The sequence below is a fragment of the Hypanus sabinus genome, chromosome 16, assembly GCF_030144855.1.
Source record: "Hypanus sabinus isolate sHypSab1 chromosome 16, sHypSab1.hap1, whole genome shotgun sequence".
Taxonomy (NCBI): domain Eukaryota; kingdom Metazoa; phylum Chordata; class Chondrichthyes; order Myliobatiformes; family Dasyatidae; genus Hypanus; species Hypanus sabinus.
The window spans coordinates 58,668,269-58,689,847 of NC_082721.1; the positions used below are offsets into that span (position 1 = coordinate 58,668,269).

General features: G+C 44.3%; 1 protein-coding gene across 10 annotated transcripts in view; it reads left to right on the top strand.

Moving 5' to 3' along the window:
• The window catches only part of nfixb (nuclear factor I/Xb), a 392,155-nt gene that overhangs the window by 314,100 nt on the left and 56,476 nt on the right, over window positions 1-21,579 (top strand). For 8 of the 10 annotated variants that reach the window (XM_059991877.1, XM_059991878.1, XM_059991875.1 and 5 more), the window contains 2 exons: window positions 6,784-6,915; window positions 8,774-8,964. In XM_059991877.1, the coding sequence (XP_059847860.1) occupies window positions 6,784-6,915; window positions 8,774-8,964 (323 nt within the window). The remainder of the gene's footprint in view (window positions 1-6,783; window positions 6,916-8,773; window positions 8,965-21,579) is intronic. The other 2 variants (XM_059991879.1, XM_059991873.1) reach the window with 1 other exon arrangement.

Genomic DNA, 21,579 nt, shown 5'->3' on the forward strand with positions numbered 1-21,579 from the left:
CCAAGTCCAAGGTCCATGGCTGTCCACGTTCCCACTGTCCAAGTCCAAGGTCCGTGGCTGTCCATATTCCCACTGTCCAAGTCCAAGGTCCGTGGCTGTCCATATTCCCACTGTCCAAGTCCAAGGTCCGTGGCTGTCCATATTCCCACTGTCCAAGTCCGAGGTCCACGGCTGTCCATATTCCCATTGTCCAAGTCCAAGGTCCGTGGCTGTCCATGTTACCACTGTCCAAGTCCAAGGTCCGTGGCTGTCCATGTTACCACTGTCCGAGTCATGGCCGGGGCGATCCCAGTTCCCTGTTTCCAAGTCCCAGGTCCGTGGCAATCCAAGTCCCTAGTCCCCTAGTCTGAGGTTCATGTTCCTCTTTGTCCTCCTTGATTTCCCGATTTTCTGTGTAGCGAGTAATAAACGCTATTTTATTGAACCTAAGGAAGACATGTTTGTGTCCTGTGTCCTCTCCCAACACCCTTGTCCACACCTCGTGACATTACCTTTATTTGTCAGATGCGTCAACAAAGCCAGTCTGAGGATAAACTCAGAGTCACCTACAAGTGTCATCAAGCTTCTGGCACCAACATAGCATGCCCACAACTTACTGACACCAACTCTTTTTGGAATGTGGGTGGAGATTGGAATGCCTGGAGGAAACTCACACAGTTATGGGAAGAACATACAAACTACTTATAGATAACAGCCGGAAGCAAACCCCAATCACTGGCCCTGTAAAGTGTTATGCTAACCACTACACTACTGTGTTGCTCTAGGATTTTCCCCACAACCAACATTTCTGTAAAGCAAACATGTACCTGGATTTACAAGTATCAGCACTAGGATCTTGTTGTGCACTCTTTGATTGCCACCTTTCCCTACATTATATCAGTGGAGGATACACGGAAGTTGGGATTGGCACCATATAAGTGTAGATCATGGCCTAAAATGTCAGCTTTTTTTTCACCTCCACAGATGCTGCCTGACGATTTGAGTCCCTACAGCATTTTGAATGTTTTGCTCAAGGTTTCCAGCAGCTACAGAATATCTTGTGTTTATAAATGCAGGTTTTTCATAATGCTTATTCTTTTGTTGTGCCCATGGGTGATGTTTACAGAGATGTTGGGGTCCAAATCTATAGCTCCCTAAAAGTGACACGCAAATAGACAACATGGTAAAGAAGACAAACAGCATGCTGGCATTCATCAGTTGGGCTATTTTGGTACAAAAGTTATATTGCTGTTGGATTAAACCTTGGTTAAGCCACACTCGGTGTAGTGTGTGCAGATATAATTGCCCTCATTACAGGAAGGATGTTGAGGTTTTGAAGAAGGCACAATAGGGGTTTATCAGGATGCTGTTTGGATTAGAGAGTATTGGTTGGACAAATCTGTTCTCAAAAACAAAAAAACTGTTTTCTGTAAACTGTTAATGGTTGAGAGAAGACCTAATCAAAGGTAATGTATTTAGGAGACATAGAGACAGGGTAGATAGTCAAACTTTTTCCAAGTCTGGAAGTATTAATACTAGAGGTTTAAGGTGAGAGGGGGAAGTTTAATGGAGATCCATAAGAGAGGGGTGGTGAGTACCTGGAGCAACACACACAAATTGCTGGCGGAACTCAGCAGGCCAGGCAACATCTATGGAAAAAAGTACAGTTGACATTTCGGACCAAAACCCTTTGGCAGGACTCATTAAGTACCTGGAGCACACTGTTGGGGAAGTGATGGAAGCAGGTACAATAGCAATGTTCAAGAGATATGAACAGAGAGGGAAATGGTGAAGGGGTAATTACCAGATGTTTGAGAAATCGATGTTCATGCCATCAAGTTGGAGGCTATCAAGACGTTGCTCCTCCAGCCTGAGGATGGCCTCATCATGGAGGATGATGAGGAGGCCCTGTACTGACATATCGGAATGGGAACTGGAAGTAGAATTGAAATGGGTGGCCACTGAGAGATCCAGGTTTTTTGTGGCAGACAGAGTGAAGGTGCTTGGTGAACTGGTCTTCCAATCTATCTCAGGTCTTACTGATGTACAGGAAGCCTCGTTGTGAGCTCTAGATATAGTAGATGACCCCAACAGACTTGCAGGTGAAGTATTGCCTCACCTGGAAGGACCTTTTGGGGCCCTGAATGGTAGTGAAGGAGGAGGTGTAGAGGCAGCTGTGGCACTTGTTCTGTTTGCAAGGATAAGTACCAGGAGGGAGTTGAGGAATGCAGAGACAAGTTCAGTGGAGCAGGAGCCGGCAGAAACAATGAGTCTAACCTATGTGGCTTTGGAATGTGGGGGGAAACTGGAGCACCCAGGGGAAATCTGGGGTGAAAATGCTTCTTATGGACAGCAGCAGGAATTAAACCTCAATCAGTGATCACTGGTGCTGTGGAGTGATGTGTTAACTGCTATGCTACTATGCTGAGCTGACTCAATGAGCCAAATGGCCTAAATTTACTACCATGTCATGTGGCCTATGGTCGTAGAGCATCGTCCTAGGGACAAATGAGGGAGGAAAGACAGTAGATTGTCATTCTTGGCCTGGTGACTAGCACATTGATAGCTGAAATGTGGTCAGTCAAACATTGACAGGAACTTGGTTTAGTGTGAGGTGGGCATCACCTAAGGGGCAAATGGGGAAAGCATGGGGGGGTGGGGGATTATGGGAGAGAAATACAGGAGCATTGAGAAAGAATATGCTGGACAAGAGATCAGTAAAATGGGGACCACAACAGGAAGGCTGCTTTAAGTGGACTGTTCACAAATCAGAGTATCCTTTTTAATTCTGCGAGCGTGAGGCAGTGTGTTCCAAACCTTTTGCTGATGTGTTTCCTTCCCCCTCATCCTCTCCCCACCTGCTAGATCAAGAAATCCTCCCTCCCCTGAAAAACATGGAGAGAGCTGCCAAAAAAAGAGAGCTTGGAGCAGCCTGTGCACAGAGAGATACTTCACTCATCAGAAGGCCTGGCTTGTTTGCCAAACCTCTTCCCTATCAGTGTATTTTAAGTGTTGTTTATTTGGCGAGTCTGTTGCTAATCCAAGGGACCCAGGAGGCAGGATTCCACCGTTCCCGCTGGTGAGGTCTGTCTCCTGCCTGGTAGTTTATTAAACAGCCACACCATTTTGTTGGGACACAAGAGATTCTGTGGATGCTGGAAATCTAGAGCAACACACACAAAATGCTGGTGGATTTCTACAGATATGCAGCATTCTAACTGTCTGGTATGGAGGGCACTATGCAGAATAAAAATAAACTACAAGAAGTTGTAAAATCGGTGTCCATCATGGGCAGTAGCCTCGCCAGAATCCACAATGTTTTCAAGGAGAGATGCCTCAAAAAGCCAGCTCCCATCATTAAGGACCCCCATCACCCAGGACATCCCCTCTTCTCATTGCTACCATCAGGGAAGAGGTACAGGAGCCTAAAGGCACACACTCACCAATTCAGGAATAGATTCTTCCCCTCTGTCTCATATTTCTGAATGGCCATTGAAACCATAAACACTACCTCACTAATAAATACTTCCAGCTGGGTACAGGTATCAATTCTAACTGACGTTTCGATGACAAGCTCTGCCATCTCTATCAGGAATGATGCCTGGGCATGTCTCGCCTGGTGGTATTTATACCCCCCTTAGTCCATCCTCCTGATTGGTCAGTCCTCATTCAATCAGGTTTCCACTCTCTCACCTTGTTTACAATTGAATTCTAACACTAGATCCTTTTTCACTACCTCACTACTTCTTTTTGTCTTTTTACACTACTTATTTAAAATGGTTTTGTAAATATATCTATGCTTACTCTAGTTAACAGTTTTTATTATTAAGTATTGCAATGTACTGTTGCAGCATAACAACAAATTTCATATGCAGTGAGACTAAAGCTGATTTGATTCTGATTTTGACTTCAGCAGGTCAGGCCACATCAGTGGAGGGGAATAAGCAGTCAATATTTTTTTTTAAATCCTTCCATATTCCAAAGACATAGGGTTAGTATTCACAAGTAGCGGGCATGCTATGTTAGTGCTGGAAGCATGGAGGCACTTGCCAGCTGCTCCCAGCATATCCTGGCACTGTGTTGGTCATTGACACAAACAATGCATTTCACTCTGTTTCCATGTACAGCATCTACGTTAGTGGTCTTCTGCCACTGTAGCCCATCCACTTCGAGGTTCGACATGTTGTGCTTTCAGAGATGCTGTTCCATACACCACTGTTGTAATGCATGGTTATTCAAGTTACTGTCAAATTCCTGTCAGGCTTGAAATAGTCTGGCCATTCTCCTAAGACTGTTCCATTAACATGGCATTTTCAACCACAGAACTGGAAGTGTTTTGTTTTGTTGCACCATTTTCTGTAAAAGCTGGAAACAGTTGTGAATGAAAATCACAGAATCAGCCATTTCAAAGATGCTCAAACCACCCCATCTGGCACCAGCAGTCATTCCATGGTCAAAGTCACCAAGATCACATTTTTTCCCCATTCTGATGCTTGGTCAGAACATCTTGACATGTCTACATGCCTTCCTGCATTGAGTTGCTGCCACATGATTGGCTGATTAGATATTTACATTAACAAGCAGGAGTATCTAATAAAGTGGCCACTGAATGTAATGAGCCAAATAAAATAAATTTTAAGAAACAGTGCAAAAACTTCTCCTTGTTATTTGCATATAAAAAATGTAAAATCCAACAATGGCTAAACATTCTCCAATATAACCAAATTTTGGAGGCGGTCCAATATCCAGCTGTAACTCTATCTGCATACATGACTGATTCCACACATCCAAATCCGGTGGGTATCTATTCTGTAAAATCTCTGGAATGGTAAGCGGGAGGAAAAGTGGTAATGGGATGGGCTTCAATGGGCCTCTCTCATCCTTAAGGTTCCACATGATGGGAAATAACGAGTGAAAAGAATGAGTTATATTGTGAGGCTGAATTGCCGAGGGCTTTCTTATTGGCAAGGACCATGGCCAAATACCAATGGAACCCCAAGTGCACCTTAAAATCCATTTCCTATTGCTACAAGAGAACAGAAACAGTAAAAGAAGGAGACTTTTGTTTAAACAATGTTTCCTCATGATTATTTAACCTTCCCCTAAGATATTCTTAGTGGAAAGCACAGTTTTTAAAAACAAAAAGCTGGTGTTTGACTTAAAAATATGTACAGAGCAATGCTTTTATGCAGGAGGTTGTTGGTAAATGTTACTACAAGGAGGGAGAGATACTTTCAGAAGAGAGAATGGAGAGAGGCAATGGGTAGGAGATTAGGATTTCAAGGTCAGGTTCAAATTCAAGTTCAACTCTTTTGTCATTTAACCATACATACATGCACAATTAAATGAAACATCACTCCTCTGGGGCCAAGGTGGAAGATACAGTAGGTAGAGTCACACACTGTACCTAAAATTGTGATGCAGTACATACACTCAGAAAATAATATTAGCACCAGTCCCTGAGTAGCACGGCCTAAGGGTCTGAGTGACCAGTCAGAGGATGCTCTGGGAATTACGGGCTGAATGCCTCCCACTTGGCTGTGTGCTGGATGATTCCTCAATGCAGTTTCTCTAGTAGGTACACCTGTACACCTGCTCGTTAATACAAATATCTAATCAGCCAATCATGTATGAAATCAGCCTCAATGTATGAAAGCATGAAGACACGGTCAAGAGGTTCAGTTATCATTCAGACCGAACATCAGGATGGGAAGGAAATGTGATCTAAGTGACTTTGTCTTTGGAATGATTGTTGGAGCCAAAAGGGGTGGTTTGAGTATCTCAGAAACTGCTGATCTCCTTGGATTTTTGTGCACAACAGTCTCCAGAGTTTAAAGAGAATGGTGTGAAGAACAACAAAACATCCAGCGAGTGGTAGTTCTGTGAGCTAAAATGCCTTGTTAATTAGAGAGGTCAGAGGAGAATGGGAAAATTAGTTCAAGCTGACAGGAAGGCAACAGTAACTCAAATAACCATGTGTTACAACAGTGGTGTGCAGAAGAGCATCTCTGAATGCACAACACATCGAACCTTCAGCAATGCACACAAAATGGTGGAGGAACTCAGCAGGCCAGGCAGCATCTATGGAAAAAAGTACAGTCAACGTTTCGGGCCGAGATGTAACCTGTACTTTTTTTTACCATAAATGCTGCCTGGTCTGCTGAGTTCCTCCAGTAATTTTTGTGTGTTGCTTGGATTTCCAGCATCTGCATATTCCAGATCAGCAATTTGCAACATTGAACCTTGAAGTGGATGAAGTAGCAAAGGACCTTGAACATATACTTTCTGAAAACTTTATTAGGTGCAGGAGTTACCTAATAAAGTGGCCACTGAGTATCAATCCAATGGCTCACTGTCTTTTTTAAACTTGTTGCAGAAATGAAGCCACAGTGTGAACGACAGGCTGAAACTGATTAGGGAATTGCCTGGGTGGGAATTACTAATGAAACTCTTCACCAAAGGACCTGCGGCTTTATCAGTTCACTGTGCATTCAGCTCAAGAAGCCATATTTCTCTAGGCTTCTCTCTGTTGACCGTGTGGATGCTGCCTGACCTGCTGAATTCCTGCAGTGTTTCGTGTGTGTTGCTGGAATTTTCCAGCATCAGCAGAATCTCTCGTTTTTAGGTGGATGTGGACCCAATGCAGGCAAATGAGGCTAGCTTAAATAAACACATTAGCTGGCATGGATAAGTTGGGTTGAAGGGCTTGTTTCCAATCTGTATACCAATATGAGTGTTGTGAGTAAGGGTTGGATTGAAACTGAGAGGTGTTTTATGCGTAACATGTCAATCATTTGTTCTCAGGAATGACATCACCTGCTTCTTTAAAGAAGTCAACGAAGCATGAGTTTGGCAGTGGGACACCTTCGCAAACTGTCTCCTCGCGAATGGCGTTCACGCACCACCCCCTGCCCGTGATTGCAGGCACCAGGCCAGGTGAGCTGACCCTGGGTGTCGTGAAGACCTTTCAGCCTTTGAAGTTCACATTGCTTGGGCTGTGATTTTCCAAAATACCCCTCCATGAATGAGCATGGTGACGGCAGTGTGTGATGTCTACGAAATGCACCTGGGGTGCCCACACCTGCTTCCTCAACCACCAAGAAGGATCAGAGGAGGAAGTGGGTGGGACAACTATAAGACAATAAGATTTTGGAGCAATATTAGGCCACCTGGCCCATTGAGCCTGCTTCATGATGGCCGATTTATTATCCCTCTCAACCCTATTCTCCTTCCTTCTCTCCATAGCCTTTGGCACTATTACTAATCGAAATCTGATCAACCTCCACCTTAAACATACCCAATGAATTAGCGTCCACCATCACCTTTGGCAATGTATTCCTCTGATTAACCACCCTCGGGCTAAAGAAGTTCTGCCTCATCTCTATTCTAAAGGGACTTCCTTGTATTCTGAGGCAGTGCTCTCTGGTCCTAGACCTCCCTCTATTGCAAACATCTTCTCAATGTTCATTCTATCTAGACTTTTCAATATTCAATAGATTTCAATGAGATCCACCTCCTGAATCTTCTAAACTCCAGTGAGTATAGGCCTACAGCCATCAAACGCTCCTCATATGTTAACCCTTTCATTCCTGGGATCATACTCACGATCCTCTGGAATTCCTTACTTGCAAGATCAATCACCATCCACAATACATGTGTTAAAAGTCAATAGAAACTACAAGCTGAGAACCAATGATACTTTGAAATTAGTAAAGTAATTGTCCCTTAGCTGGTGTGTGTGTATATCACATCCTTCCAGTACATTCTTGTCTCATCTTCATAAACCAAAATGGCTCCAGTAACCTGCTGTACAGATAGAAGCTTTGCTCTACAATGACCTTTCTTGCCCATGTTATCTGCTCTCTCTCCTTGTCTGGACATTGATATAATACATTCCTTTGCTGTAGCTTCCAAACATCTTCACCAGAAGAGCTGCAGCAGTTCTGGATGGCAGCTCACATCCTCAAAGTCAATAAGGACTGGGCAATAAATACTCAACCAAATAGTAATGACAGATCCTAGTTGTTTGCTAGTTGGATCAAACTCATCCCATTGATACCAACCTTATACCACCATCTCCAATCCCTGTTGTTTTCCAGTTTGCTCAGTAGCATGGAAACATAGTACAGCAAGAAGTCAGTTTCTTGGGCAGAGGAAAAGAGAAACCTTTGTTTAATGCCTCTCCATAGCAGCTATCCAATAGAAATAAAAGTTCAAAGTTAATTTATGATCAAAGTATATAAGGTGTCACCATATGCTGCCATGAGATTTGAGTTCTCACAGGCATTTACAGAAAAATAAATAAATACTATGGAATTTATGAAAAACTATAAGTTTAACAACTATATATAAGTATAACTATAACAAACAACCAATGTGCAAGGTGGTGTTATGTAAATGGTTTTAAACCACGTGGTTGGGTAAAATGGGAAGAGGCAAGATGTCTCATCAGCCTTTACTGACTTCAATGTTGAAAGATTTACACTCAGAGGCCACGTTATTAGGTACCTCCTGTCTAAGTCACTTAGCTCACATTTCCTTCCATTCTAACATTTGGTCTGAACAAAAATTGAACTTCTTGACCATGTCTGCATACTTTTAAGCATTGAGTTGCTGACACATGATTGGCTAGTTAGGTATTTGCATTAACTGGCAGGTGTCCAGGAGTACTCAATAATGTGGTCAATGAGTGTAGTTCATAACTGGTTCCCTTTCATTTCTTGTATCTGTAAACACCATGCGATGCCACCACATGAGGTTATGACTTCCTTTTCTTTTTGAAATGTACCCACAGGAAGCCCTCGTGCACCAGCCTCGGCGATCCACTTCCCATCGTCCTCCATCATCCAGCAGCCAAGTCCTTACTTCACCCACCCAACCATTCGTTACCACCACCACACCAGCCAGGATCCCCTGAAAGAGTTTGTGCAGCTGATCTGCTCTGATAGCTCCAGCCAGGCCACAGGACAGGTGGGGTACCTAAACGTAAGGTTCCAGCTTTTTCTCTGCCACTTTCTACACCTGTTTTATGCAATGCTGCTAGAGAATAGTAACCGAGCTCTCAAACTGGTCTCGATTAAAGAGTGAGTTTCCCTGGGCCCTCGCAAGGCTGAATTAGGTGGTCAGGTTCTGAATTTTTTGTCAATTTCTCTCCTCACCAGTGCTCAGTGTGGACACTTTCTGGGTTCAAGCAGGAATGTGTCATACCTGCATAAGCAGGCAGCTCTGAGTCTCCACCCAGCTAAAAGGAGTCACCTGCCACTCATTACCAGCTCATCACCTGCAGCCTATTTAAACCCAGCTCTCGTCCACAGTTCTTGTTCACCCATCGAACCAGCCATTCTCAACCAGTTGCTCCCGCTGTTCCTGTTTGCCTGTTGCCTGTTCTGTTTAGTATCTGTTCTCTCTCATTATGTGGCCCCTTGAAGCTTGTTTTTTTTTGCAGTCTAATATTAAAGTTATCACTTGCAACTGATTCATTTCCACTGTTTTGCTTTTGGGTCAAGCATCAGCTGCATTTCCTGACAGCTTGGATGAATCAACAATTGACCCAGCAGAGAATGCTTGCTTAAAGGATGTCATCCATTGACATGGTCTGATCCAGAAACAGCAGAATACTACTGATTGTCAGCTTGCCACTCTCAACTAACTTCCTGTCTCAATATAGTCACTCTGTGCCAGTCAACCTCCTCCCTTGGACTTCATATTTCAGTGCATGAATGCTTCAATGGATCCCCAACACGATACTCCACTTCCTATCCCAGTGCATCCCACTTTGAGCTCCAGCCATCCCTGTGTTTTATAGACCAAGCCAAAGAGTCTTCATCATCACTCTCTTGATTGGGAATACTCTGACCTGGGCCAACTGGGACAAGAAGACACTCATTTCACCACTGTGTTGTGTGGGTTTTCGACCCTCCTGGATGTGGAGGAGAGGAGGTGAATAAGATACTTTGGCTGCGTCAAGGCTCATGTTCAGTGTTGTGTTACACCATGGAATTAAGAAGAGAATGGTTAGAATGTGCAAGAGTTCTGGCCCATTATCATCACAGCTGCTTGGAGCACTTGGAAAACAAGTTGTCTACCCAGGAGATACCCACTGACCTCAAAAAAAACTCATCACTCTGGCCCTCCACATTGACAAATGTCTTATGAAATCACCCTCCAGTCCATTAGCTAGATCCCCAGAACCCTCCTTAGCAATCTCTCCATGCTAATAGAGAGAGCTCCCTTAATACCCCAAGAGCATGGGCATTGGTTTAGAAACAACTTACATGCCTACTGAAGAGAGGCCTAATACCAACACTTCAAATACATCAAAGAAACAGCACCACCAGGTAGATATGAAGGTCCTTCTATGTGGTAAGCTGCCCTGGCTTCTCGTTGCAGCACCATAGCCCAATGCATTCTTTCTGCCCTCTCCACCACACCGACAGTTCTACGTGCAAAAGAGCCTCTGGTCGATTCTGGTACAGCAGGCAACTTTCTGGACCAGGCTCTGTGTGTGCAGCTGGAACTTCCTACTGAGCCTATCCTTCACCCCTTCTGCATCACGGCCATTGACAGTTGTACCTTGAGGTCTGGGATGGTCAGAGCGCATGAACATCTGAGAGCACCCAAAGTCCATCCAATTCCCCCAACCGCTCACCTTGAGTTACACCTGACTCTTCACTCATTACTCTCACTTTGCTTGATCATCTGCTTCACTGCTGATTTGGGGACCTACCTGCCTGCAACCTCGGTAAATCCTGGAGACGTAGGAAATCCTCGACCTCATGAAACTCATGCTGGAATACCATGAATTAGCCATTGTCTTCAGTAAAAGGGAAGCCAGCACCTTGCCACCTCAGAGTCTGAATGATCGACCTCCTCCTGAGCCCCACCTTGCCCCCGGTTATCTGTTCTCCCTCTTCTCTGCGATACAAGCACTGCAGCACGGCTTCAGTTGTCCAACCCAATAGCCAGCCAGTGCAGGAATCATCTTGTCAAAAAGAAAATGGGGGTCTTTGTCCCTGCATTGACTACCATGGATGCAACAAAATCACCATTAAATACTGCTACCCTTTTCCCATGATTGGAAACAGATCCTCATATCTGGACTCTGTGAGGTCCAGATCTTCTCCGAACTGGATTTCTGGAGCAGGTACAATCTGATCCATATCCACCAGTGGGTTGAGTAGTATGCAGTGTTCATAACACCCACTGACCACTACAAGTACTTGATGATGCAACAGTCCAGTCATTTTCCAAGACTTGATTAATGATATCCTCTGAGACATGCTACACAGGAATGTGTTCATCTACCTCGACGACTTCCTCATCTTGTCCAAGAACCCCCAAGAATACATATGTCATGCCCACTCAGTCCTTAAGCATCTACTGCAAGTTAGAAAAATGCCAGTTCCACACCGCAGTCATCTCCTTCCTTCAAGGTATAACCATGAAGCCAGAGAAAGTGCACACTGTTGTTGAATGGCCTCAACTGTGCTTTCCTTCCTCACCTTCCTCACGAGTAATCCTATGGTCACTGCTACCATAGACCATACTTCTGAGGAGCACAGGGGATACTTCACCCCACTCCCATTCTCCACCATCTGAACCCATCTGGACCTTTTGTGGTAGAGGTGGATATATTTGATGTGGTTGTTGAGGCCATCCTCTTCCACTGAGGACCAGGTGAGAATACAACCCCTTGTGCCTTCTCCTTGTCAAGTGCAACTCTACACAGTGCTGTTATGGAGTAGGAGACGGAGATACTCACCACTAAAGGGGCTTTCAAGCAATATAGACATTGGCTGATGGGAAATCCTGAGCCCTTCCTGATCTGTACTGATCACCAGAACCTCATTTCCATACAAGAGACCCACCAACTCAACCCACATCAGGCTCTTCTTTGAGCAATTCAACATCACAATCTCCTACCAACTCAGCTCCAAGAACATTAAGGTGACATCTGGTCAAGGCAGTTCAACCCAGATGAGATGGAGATTGGCCCTTCAGCTGGTTACTCCATCCTGGCAGATCCTCACCCTGTTTGGCTGGGATCGATGAGAACAAGATTCGCCAGACCCTACAGCACATGTCTGCTTCGGCCATCACATTTGATGTCCAGTGGCCGTGAGCTCTGACACACTCCAGTGAGCCCACTCCTCACCCCTCTCTGGCCATCCAGGCACATGATGGACTCTGGATTTTCTGTGACAACGGTTCTGGTGTCCCACCATGATTGCAGATGTACGCAAGTTCATCTCTGCCTGCCATCAATGTGCCCAGTGCAATTCCTTCAGCAGCAGCCTTCTGGGCTCCTACCTGTCCCTCGACACTTGTGGTTCCAGAACACCATGGATTTTGTCATGGGTTTGCCACCTTCCAATGGTCATGTCAGTGGTGCACTGGTTCTCCAAAGTGGCCAACATCATTTCCCTCCCCATACTATGATCGGCTGCTGAGATGCTGGACCTCCTTGTCCAATGTGTAGTTCTCCTCCATGGCTTCCCTCAGGACGTTGTGTTGGACTGGGGCTCACAATTCATCTCCCGCCTCTAGCGAGCCTTCTCCGCACCTCAATAAGCTTGTCCTCTGGCAGTCAGAAAGAGTTGCTCAGCAGGTGGAGAGGTTTCTGTGATGTTTCGCCATCTCAAACCCTCCCACATGGAAGAAGTACCTGCTCTGGGCTGAGCTGTCCCACAATTTACACACCTCCTCTACCACAGGTTTATTACCCTTTGAAGTGTTTCATGGCTACCAACCCCTGTGGTTCCCCATGGAGGAATCAACAGTGGAGGTCCAATCTGCCAGGGCCCTGGTTTACCACTGCTATATGCTTAGAAGAAGGCATGGAGGGCCATGCTAGCTGCCAACTGCATCGACTGGCACCAGATCAACCACCAGTGTCACTCAGCCAGATTACTCTGGCCTGGATAATGTTTCTCACTGCCCGCCCATGATCTGCCCCAGCACACTGACTCCTGCAAAACCTGCAGTTCATTGGTCCCTTCAAGGTCACCCATTGCATCAATTACCATAGGCCAGATTCCATGGACCACTCAACCTACCTCAGCCTGCATCTCTGGAACCTAGGATGGTGGAAGGTGATCTAGTGTGCACGATTCACCAGTTGTTGGATTTGCATCATCCTGGATGGGGTGTGCAGTACCTGGTTGATTGGGAAGGGTACAGCCCAGAGGAGAGGTCCAGTTTCATTTTAGACTCATCATTCATTGAGGAATTCCACCAATCCCAGCCAGATTGCTCTGGGCCATCGGAAGACGGTCATAGGAAGTGGTGCGTGGGTCCTGTCAAGCCTGCACAGGCAGGCATCTCCCATCTCCACCCATCTAACAGGAGTCACCTTGTTCCCAATTCGTCACCTTCAGCCTATTTAAACCCAGCCCTCATACACAACCTTTGTTCACCCACTGAACAAGCCAGCCTCAATCAGTTGCTCCTAGTCTTCAGTTACCTTGTTGCCTGTGGTGTTTAGTATCGTTCTCTCTTGATTTGTGTCTCCGCATGATTCATTATTTTTGGAGTCTAATATTAAAGTGATTGTTCATCACTAAGTTGTCTCTGGTATTCTGCTTTTGGATCAAACTTCCTTCACATTCCCTAACAGAATATTGTCCAGATGCTGGGTTTAACTTCAGATTGGGGAACCAAAACTCAATACACTAGGAGCAGTATGGTAGTGTAGCAGTTAGCAGATTGCTTTACAGTGGTAGCCAGTGATCACCGACTGGGGTTCAATTCCCACTGCTGTCTGTAAGAAGATGGTATCTTCTCCCTGTGACCAAATGGGTCTTCTTCAGTTTCTTCCCACACTTCAAGGACATTGGGTTAGTGTTATGGTTAGTGAGATATGGGCAGACTATGTTGTCACAGAAACGTGGTGACACCTGCCCAGCGCAATCCCTCACTGATTTGATTTGATGCGAAAGTTGCAAATTTCTAAGTAGATGTGACAAATAAAGCTACCTAGCATCACACAGTGGCTAGTCTCGGGGAAGGATGGTGGATGGACTTGGTCCAGAAGGCACAGTGCGTCTCGGAGAAGTTTGGGTTCAAAATCAAAGTGAAGTTTATTGTCAAACACACAAGTATATGTTGGCACGAGTGCAATGAAAACCTTTCTTGCAGCAGCATCACAGGCACACAGCATCAGATACACAACATTCACAAGAAATATATAAATTAAGCATAAGTTAGGCACAATTGTTTTAAGAGATTAGAGCAAACAGGAACCTGGAGTGACATTCTCCTTTTGATGGTCTGGGTATACCCTGGTACTCGGGTTTCTACTCCTATCCCAAAGAACTAGGGGTAAGAGGATTAATTGCTCTGAGTATTGTCCTGAGTGCAGTACATTACAGGGTCTGGTGAGGGCTGATGGGGAGAATAAAAATGGTATCTTGTAAATCATCCCAGATGGTCATATGGACACAATTAGCCAACAATGAATTTAACCAAAGGTTAGTCTGGGAGAAAGTACTGAAGTCAGCCTAGCACGTTGGATTGCAAAGTAGGATGCCGGCTTGTTGTGGCTGCAGTGGTGTCCTTCACCAGTCCTCACATCAAGAGGAACGTGGTCCCCCTCTGAGTGGGCCACGTCACTGCTGTGGCACTGTCATCTGCATTCAACCTTCTCTTTGTTTTAGCTGCAGCTTCCCATCCCAAATCCTTGCCAAGGTAAACTGCCTCCACCTTCATCCCTGGCCTCTGCAGTCAGAATTCATGTGTAAGGGGACGGGGGGGGGGGGGGGGGGGTCAGCTTGACACAGACTTGCCTCAGTTTCCTCTCTCTGCTGTCTTCTATCTCCCCAGAACTGTGGATTTGAGTGAATCTAACGTGTGGGTGGGAGGTGTGGTGAGGGGATGGGGAAAGTATCGTTTTCTCAGTACCACAGTGTCACCTCACCAACCCGTTATCACTGTGGGGCTATGTAGGGAAGGGATGTTGACCTTTCTGTGTCAGTGAAACTCACTCTTTGATACAGGCTTGCTTGATGAAATGCTTTATGGTATGATTGCTCCTTTCAAATTTCTCAGATTTCTCTGTTATATGCTTTTGCTGCCATTTTGTGAACAATGTTAATTATCTCCTGTTGTAAGAGGCTCTTTTATCAACCATGTATTGTTGATCTCATTACCACAAGAATATCTTGACATTCTCACCAATCATCTGTCCTGAATCAGAATCAGAATAATAAACACAAGAGATTCTGCAGATACTGGAAATCCAGAATAACACACGTAAAATGCTGGAGGAACTCAGCAGGTCAGACAGCACCCATGGAGGGAAATTAAGAGTTGAAGTTATGGGCTGAGACCCTTCATCAGGACTAGAAAGGAAGGGGGAAGAAGCTAGAATAAGAAGGTGGGTGGAGGGGAAGGAGTACAAGCTGACAGCCGATAGGTAAAACAAGATGAGGGAGGGAAGGCGGGTGTGTGGGGGAGGGGGATGAAGTGTGAAGTTGGGAGATGGAAAGGTAAAGGGCTGGAGAGGAAGGAATCTGATTGGAGAAGTGAGTGGACCATGGGAGAAAGTGAAGGAGGAGGGGCACCAGAGTGAGGTGATAGGCAGGTGAGGAGAAGAGAAGGGTTAAAAGGGGAGTCACCCACAGGGTTTACTGTACAACCCCTTAACCCCTAATCCTCTTTGTATCTACCAAGCTAAGAATCTCAGCTTTGAACAAACACAGCCTCCTGGGGTAGTTGCCCAACACTTCGAAAAAAATATTTTCTCCCAGTCCTACTCACCCAGACCCTTATCCTCAATCCATGTCTCTGATTCCATATTCCTGCTTGAAGAAACACCCTCTCCCTTGGCAGTCCTTCTGGTAAGTTTTTACAATTCAGTGAAATTATCTCTCCACTCATTCAAGGAGTGTTTGCGAACCTTACTCCAACTCTCGTCAATGGATGAACGTCCCATCCAGGAATCAATGGGGACATTTGCAATCTGACCCACATCGGAGCTGAGTGCCACACTCCATTCTCGGTTCTTATCCACCCTCTGAAGACGAACAGTGGCTAAAGATAATGAGGGCTTGGCAGTAATTACCCATCTTGACAGGGCTTCTCACATCCTGAGGGCAGGAAAACAATTAGGCTGACAACAATCGATATCTGGAAAGAAAGGAGTCTTAAGGTGTTTAAATAGAGTAGGGTGGACTGGGTTTTATGACAATGAGGGAGATGGGTGAAATGATAAAGGAGAAAATCTGACATGGAACTACAGAATGGGTTTCAGAGAGCAGAAGCAGGTTCAGAATTAGGTTTATGATCACTGACATATTTTGTGAAATTTGTTATTATGTGGCATCAGTACAGTGGAAGACATAAAGTTACATATCCATGTTAGGCATGCTATGTTGGCACCAGAATGTGTGGTGACACTTGCAAGATGCCTCCCGCACATCCTTGGCAAACGATGCTGTATGTTTCAGTGTACATGTGATAAATAAATCGCAGGATCAGAATCAGGTTTACTATCACCGGCATGTGACGTGAAATTTGTTAACTTAGCAGCAGCAGTTCAATGCAATACATAATATAGAAGACAAAAAACAAAATAAAATAATAATAATAATATATAAGTAAATCAGTTACAGTATATATATATTGAATAGAATTAAAAATTGTGTAAAAAAGGAATAAAATATATTAAAAGTGAGGTCGTGTCCAAGGGTTCAATGTCCATTTAGGAATCGAATGGCAGAGGGGAAGAAGCTGTTCCTGAATCACTGTGTGTGTGTCTTCAGGCTTCTGTACCTCTTACCTGATGGTAACAGTGAGAAATGGACATGCCCTGGGTGCTGGAGGTCCTTAATAATGGACACTGCATTTCTGAGACATTGCTCCTTGAAGGTGTCCTGGGTACTTAGTAGGGTAGTACCCAAGATGGAGCCGACTAAATTTACAACCCTCTGCAGCTTCTTTCAGTCCTGTGCAGGAGCCCCTCCATACCAGACAGTGATGCAGCCTGTCAGAATGCTCTCCACAGTACATCTATAGAAGTTTGTGAGTGTATCTGTTGACATACCAAATCTCTTCAAATTCCTAATGAAGTATAGCCACTGTCTTGCTTTCTTTATAACTGCATCGATATGTTGGGACCAGGTTAGGTCCTCAGAGATCTTTACACCCAGGAACTTGAAACTGCTCACTCTCTCCATTTCTGATCCCTCTATGAGAATTGGTATGTGTTCCTTCGTCTTACCCTTCCTGAAGTCAACAGTCAGCTCTTTCGTCTTACTGACATTGAGTGCCAGTTTGTTGCTGTGACACCACTCCACTAGCTGGCATATCTCACTCCTGTACGCCCTCTCATCCACACCTGAGATTCTACCAACAATAGTTGTATCATCAGCCAATTTATAGATGGTATTTGAGCTATGCCTAGCCATACTGTCATATGTATATAGAGAGTAGAGCAGTGGGCTAAGTACCCATCCCTGAGGTGCACCAGTATCGATCATCAGCGGGAGGAGATGTTACCACCAATCCCCACAGATTGTGGTCTTCCAGTTAGGAAGTCAAGAATCCAAATGCAGAGGGAGATACAGAGGCCCAGGTTCTGCGACTTCTCTATCAGGATTGTGGGAATGATGGTATTAAATGCTGAGCTATTGTCAATGAACAGCATTCTGACGTAGGTGTTTGTGTTGTCTAGGTGGTCTAATGACGTTTGAAGAACTATTGAGGTTGCATCTGCCGTTGACCTGTTGTGGCGAAAGGCAAATTGCAATGGGTCCAGGTCCTTGCTGAGGCAGGAGTTCAGTCTAGTCATGACCAACCTCTCAAAGTATTTCATCATTGTACATGTGAATGCTACCAGGCGATAGTCATTAAGGCTGCCCACATTATTCTTCTTAGGCACTGGTATTTTGCCTTTTTGAAACAAGTGGGAACTTCTACCCATAGCAGTGAGAAGTTGAAAATACCTTTGAATACTCCTGCCAGTTGGTTGGCACAGGTTTTCAGAGCCCTACCAGGTACTCCGTCGGGGCCATCCGACTTGTGAGGGTTCACCCTCGTTAAAGACAGCCTAATGCTCTGAGACGGAGATCACAGGGTCATCAGGTGCAGAAGAGATCTTCACAGCTGTAGTTATATTCTCCATTTCAAGGTGTGCATAGAAGGCGTTGAGTTCATCTAGTAGTGAAGCATCGCCAGCATTCATGCTATTGGGTTTCACTTTGTAGGAAGTAATGTCTTGCAGACCCTGCCAGAGTTGTTGTACATCTGATGTCACCTCCAACCTCATTCGAAATTGTCCCTTTGCCCTTGAAATAGCCCTCCGAAAATCATACTTGTTTTCTGGTTTAGGCTGGGTCACCAGACTTGAATGCCACAGATCTAGTCTTCAGTAAATGATGTACCTCTTGTTTTATTCATGACTTTTGGTTTGGGAACATAGGCACACATTCATCCACACAGGTTTTAATGAAGTCAGTAACAACTGAAGCATACTTATCCAGGTTCAAAGATGAATCCCTGAATACAGTCCAGTCCACTGATTCAAAGCAGTCCAGTAGGCGCTCCTGTGCTTCCCTTGTCCAAACCTTCTTAGTCCTCACTACTGATGCTGCAGTCCTCATTCTCTGCCCATTCTCAGGGAGCAGAAGTACAGCCAGGTGATCAGACTTTCTGAAGTGAGGGCGTGGAATATCCAGTGTATTGTTTTCTCTGGTATTGCAAGTGATCTATTGATGGTAATTGCTTAGTGATTTTTTCCAGACTGGCCTGGTTAAAATCCCCCAAAACGATGGTGAAGGCATTAGACATCACTGTTTCATGCATGCTGACCCCATTGCTCAGATCATCTAAAGCCTGATTGACATTGGCTTGAAGTGGAATGTATACTGCTACCAAAATGATCCCAGAGAACTGGTGAAAATCTGAGTCTAATTTAAACATAAATAAATGGTGCAAAGAACAAATCATGAGAAAGATGTCCAGAAATCTGATGGTGATGATATGACTCAGGTGCAGATTAGTTTATTTTTATATACATCAGGGTAAAACAAAATTCCTTGCTTGTGTGAATTTCTCAGAGTAAACAATATATCAAACAATAATAAATACAATGATGAACACAAAACAAACAGGATGGTACAATGATTGTAGGCAACTTAAAGTGGTAGAAACAGAAGCACTGAAGTGACAAGGATGGAATAACTGAAAAAGTTGGAGCTAAAAGTCCAAGAACTTGGCAGCTCAATGGGAAGGGGATGTGAAAGAGATGACTCCTTCAAAAGTTTGACAGCAGAGGGGAAGAAGCTGTTCTCGAGTCTTGTCGTATGGTCTTTCAAGCTCCTGTATCTTCTCCCAGCATGTAGAAGACAGGCAAACGAATCAAATTTCAAAGTTAATTTTATTATCGAAGTTGTATATGTCACTAAATACTACACTGAGATTCATTTTCTTATAGGCATTCACAGTAGAACAAATAAGTACAATAAAATCCATGAAAAACTATACATGCAAGAACTGATAGGTTGTGAAAATACAAAAGGAACTAATAAATAAATAAATTAAACAGAGAACATGAGTTGTAGGGTCTTGAAAGTGAGTCCAAAGGCTGGGTTCAAGAATCACTTTTGTGGTGAGTGAAGATGTCCACGCTGGTTCAGGCTACTAACTGTTCCTGAACCTGGTGTGGTAGGACCTAAACTCCTGTACCTCCTTCCTGAAGGCAGCAATGGGAAGAGAACGTGGGTGGGCTTCCTTCATGGATGCTGCTTTCTTCTGGCAGCACACTTTATAGGTGTGCTCAGTGGTAGGGAGGGCTTGTCCTGTGGATGACCCAGGGGCAGGCATTCTGTTAGACACCTTGCAGATGGATAGAAAGATGTGACTGGGGAGAAAGTTCAAGTGGATGAAAGGAATAGGGGAATGTGTTGTATAATTGAAGAGAGAAAAGATAGTCTGGGCAAATCAGAATCAGAATAAAGTTTACTGTCACAAACATATGTCATGCAATTTGTTGTTTTGCGGCAGCAGAACAGTGTAATACATAAAATGTACTATAAATTACAATAAAAATGTATAAAAATTCAAATGAGTAGTGAAAGAAGATCAGAAGTAGTGAAGTGGTATTCATGGGTTCACTGACTATGTGTAAATCTGATGATGGAGGGGAACAAGCTGTTGCTAAAACATTAAGTGTGTGTCTTCAGGTTCTTGTTCCTCTTCTCTGATGGTAATAGTGGATGGTGGAAATCCTTCATGATAGATGCCATATTTTTGAGGCATCACCTTTGGAAGGTGTCCTTGATGGGGGAGAGGCTGGTGCCCACAATGGAGCTGGCTGAGTTTACAACCCTGTGTTACTTTTTCTGATCCTTTGCAGTGGTCCCTCCATGCCAGATGGTGCTACAACCAGTTAGAATGCTCTCCATGGTACATGTGTAGATTGATAAAGACCTGGAGATCTTTGAAAGGCTTTGGAGGTGATGCAGAGGAGGTTCACCTGGGATTCCTTGATTCCTGACATGAGGGGAGATTGAGTCACCTGGGAAAACATTATAGAATTCAGAAGAATGAGAGGGGATCTTATAGAAACATATAAAACTCTGAAAGGGATAGGTAAGATAGAGGCTGGAAATTTATTTCCATTGGTAGGTAAGACTTGATCTCAAGATTTGTCTCAAGATTTGGGAAGCAGATTTAGGATGGGATAAGCTCTTCCCAGAAAGTTTTGTGGCGTTTTCTGCATAGTGAAGCAGTAGAGGTTGCATCATTAAATATATTTAAGACATAGTTAGGAAGATTTTTGTGCAGTAGGGGTTTAAGTTTTATGGATAAAGGCAGGTAGATGGAGTTGAATCTACAGACCGATCAACTGCGATCTATTGAATGGTAGAGCAGAGTCAATGGGCCAGCTGGTCTACTCCTTCTCCTCATTCTTATGTCGCTATGAAAGTGGAACTAAGGATCTTACAGCATAATCTGAGATTCCTGGACAGTGCAGGTGGTGGGGCTGATGATGGTGTCTGGTGGTGAGAGAGATGTGAGTAATTTCTACAGCTGGACACTTGCATTTCAATAAGTTCTCATTTCAATTCAAATAGAGTAAAAACCCTCATGTGATTGGGACCTTAGTTCCGACAATAAATTAATTAGCAAATCACCAGACAATTAGCTCTGTTTGATAACAATGTGCCAGACCCATTATTAATAGCAAAACACCCTCTAAGAATGGCAACAGATGCAGAAGAAAACGTCTCCTGCTTAACAGGCAGATTTCTGAGGCACTGCACTTTACTGAGAATTTTTTACAAACTTCAGATCAAAATTGTTAATTATTATTGTGTGTGCCCTGTAATTATCTATTCAGCAGTGAAACATAATCAAGAATTAACGGTTTACAGAAAATATAACTAACAATAAACACAAGCGTTTAGGAGCCCCAGTTAAGAGGCATCAAGTGGTTTTACTGGAGATGATTGGGTTCTCTTCACTTAGCGATGTGACTCTCATCCACATGGTTGATTCCTAACTTGGTTTGACCCTATTCAGTCTCAAAGTGCAATGCATGATGAAGAGCACTGAGCAGGGAGCTCCCGGCTCTGAGCACATTGGAGAATTAATGACGTT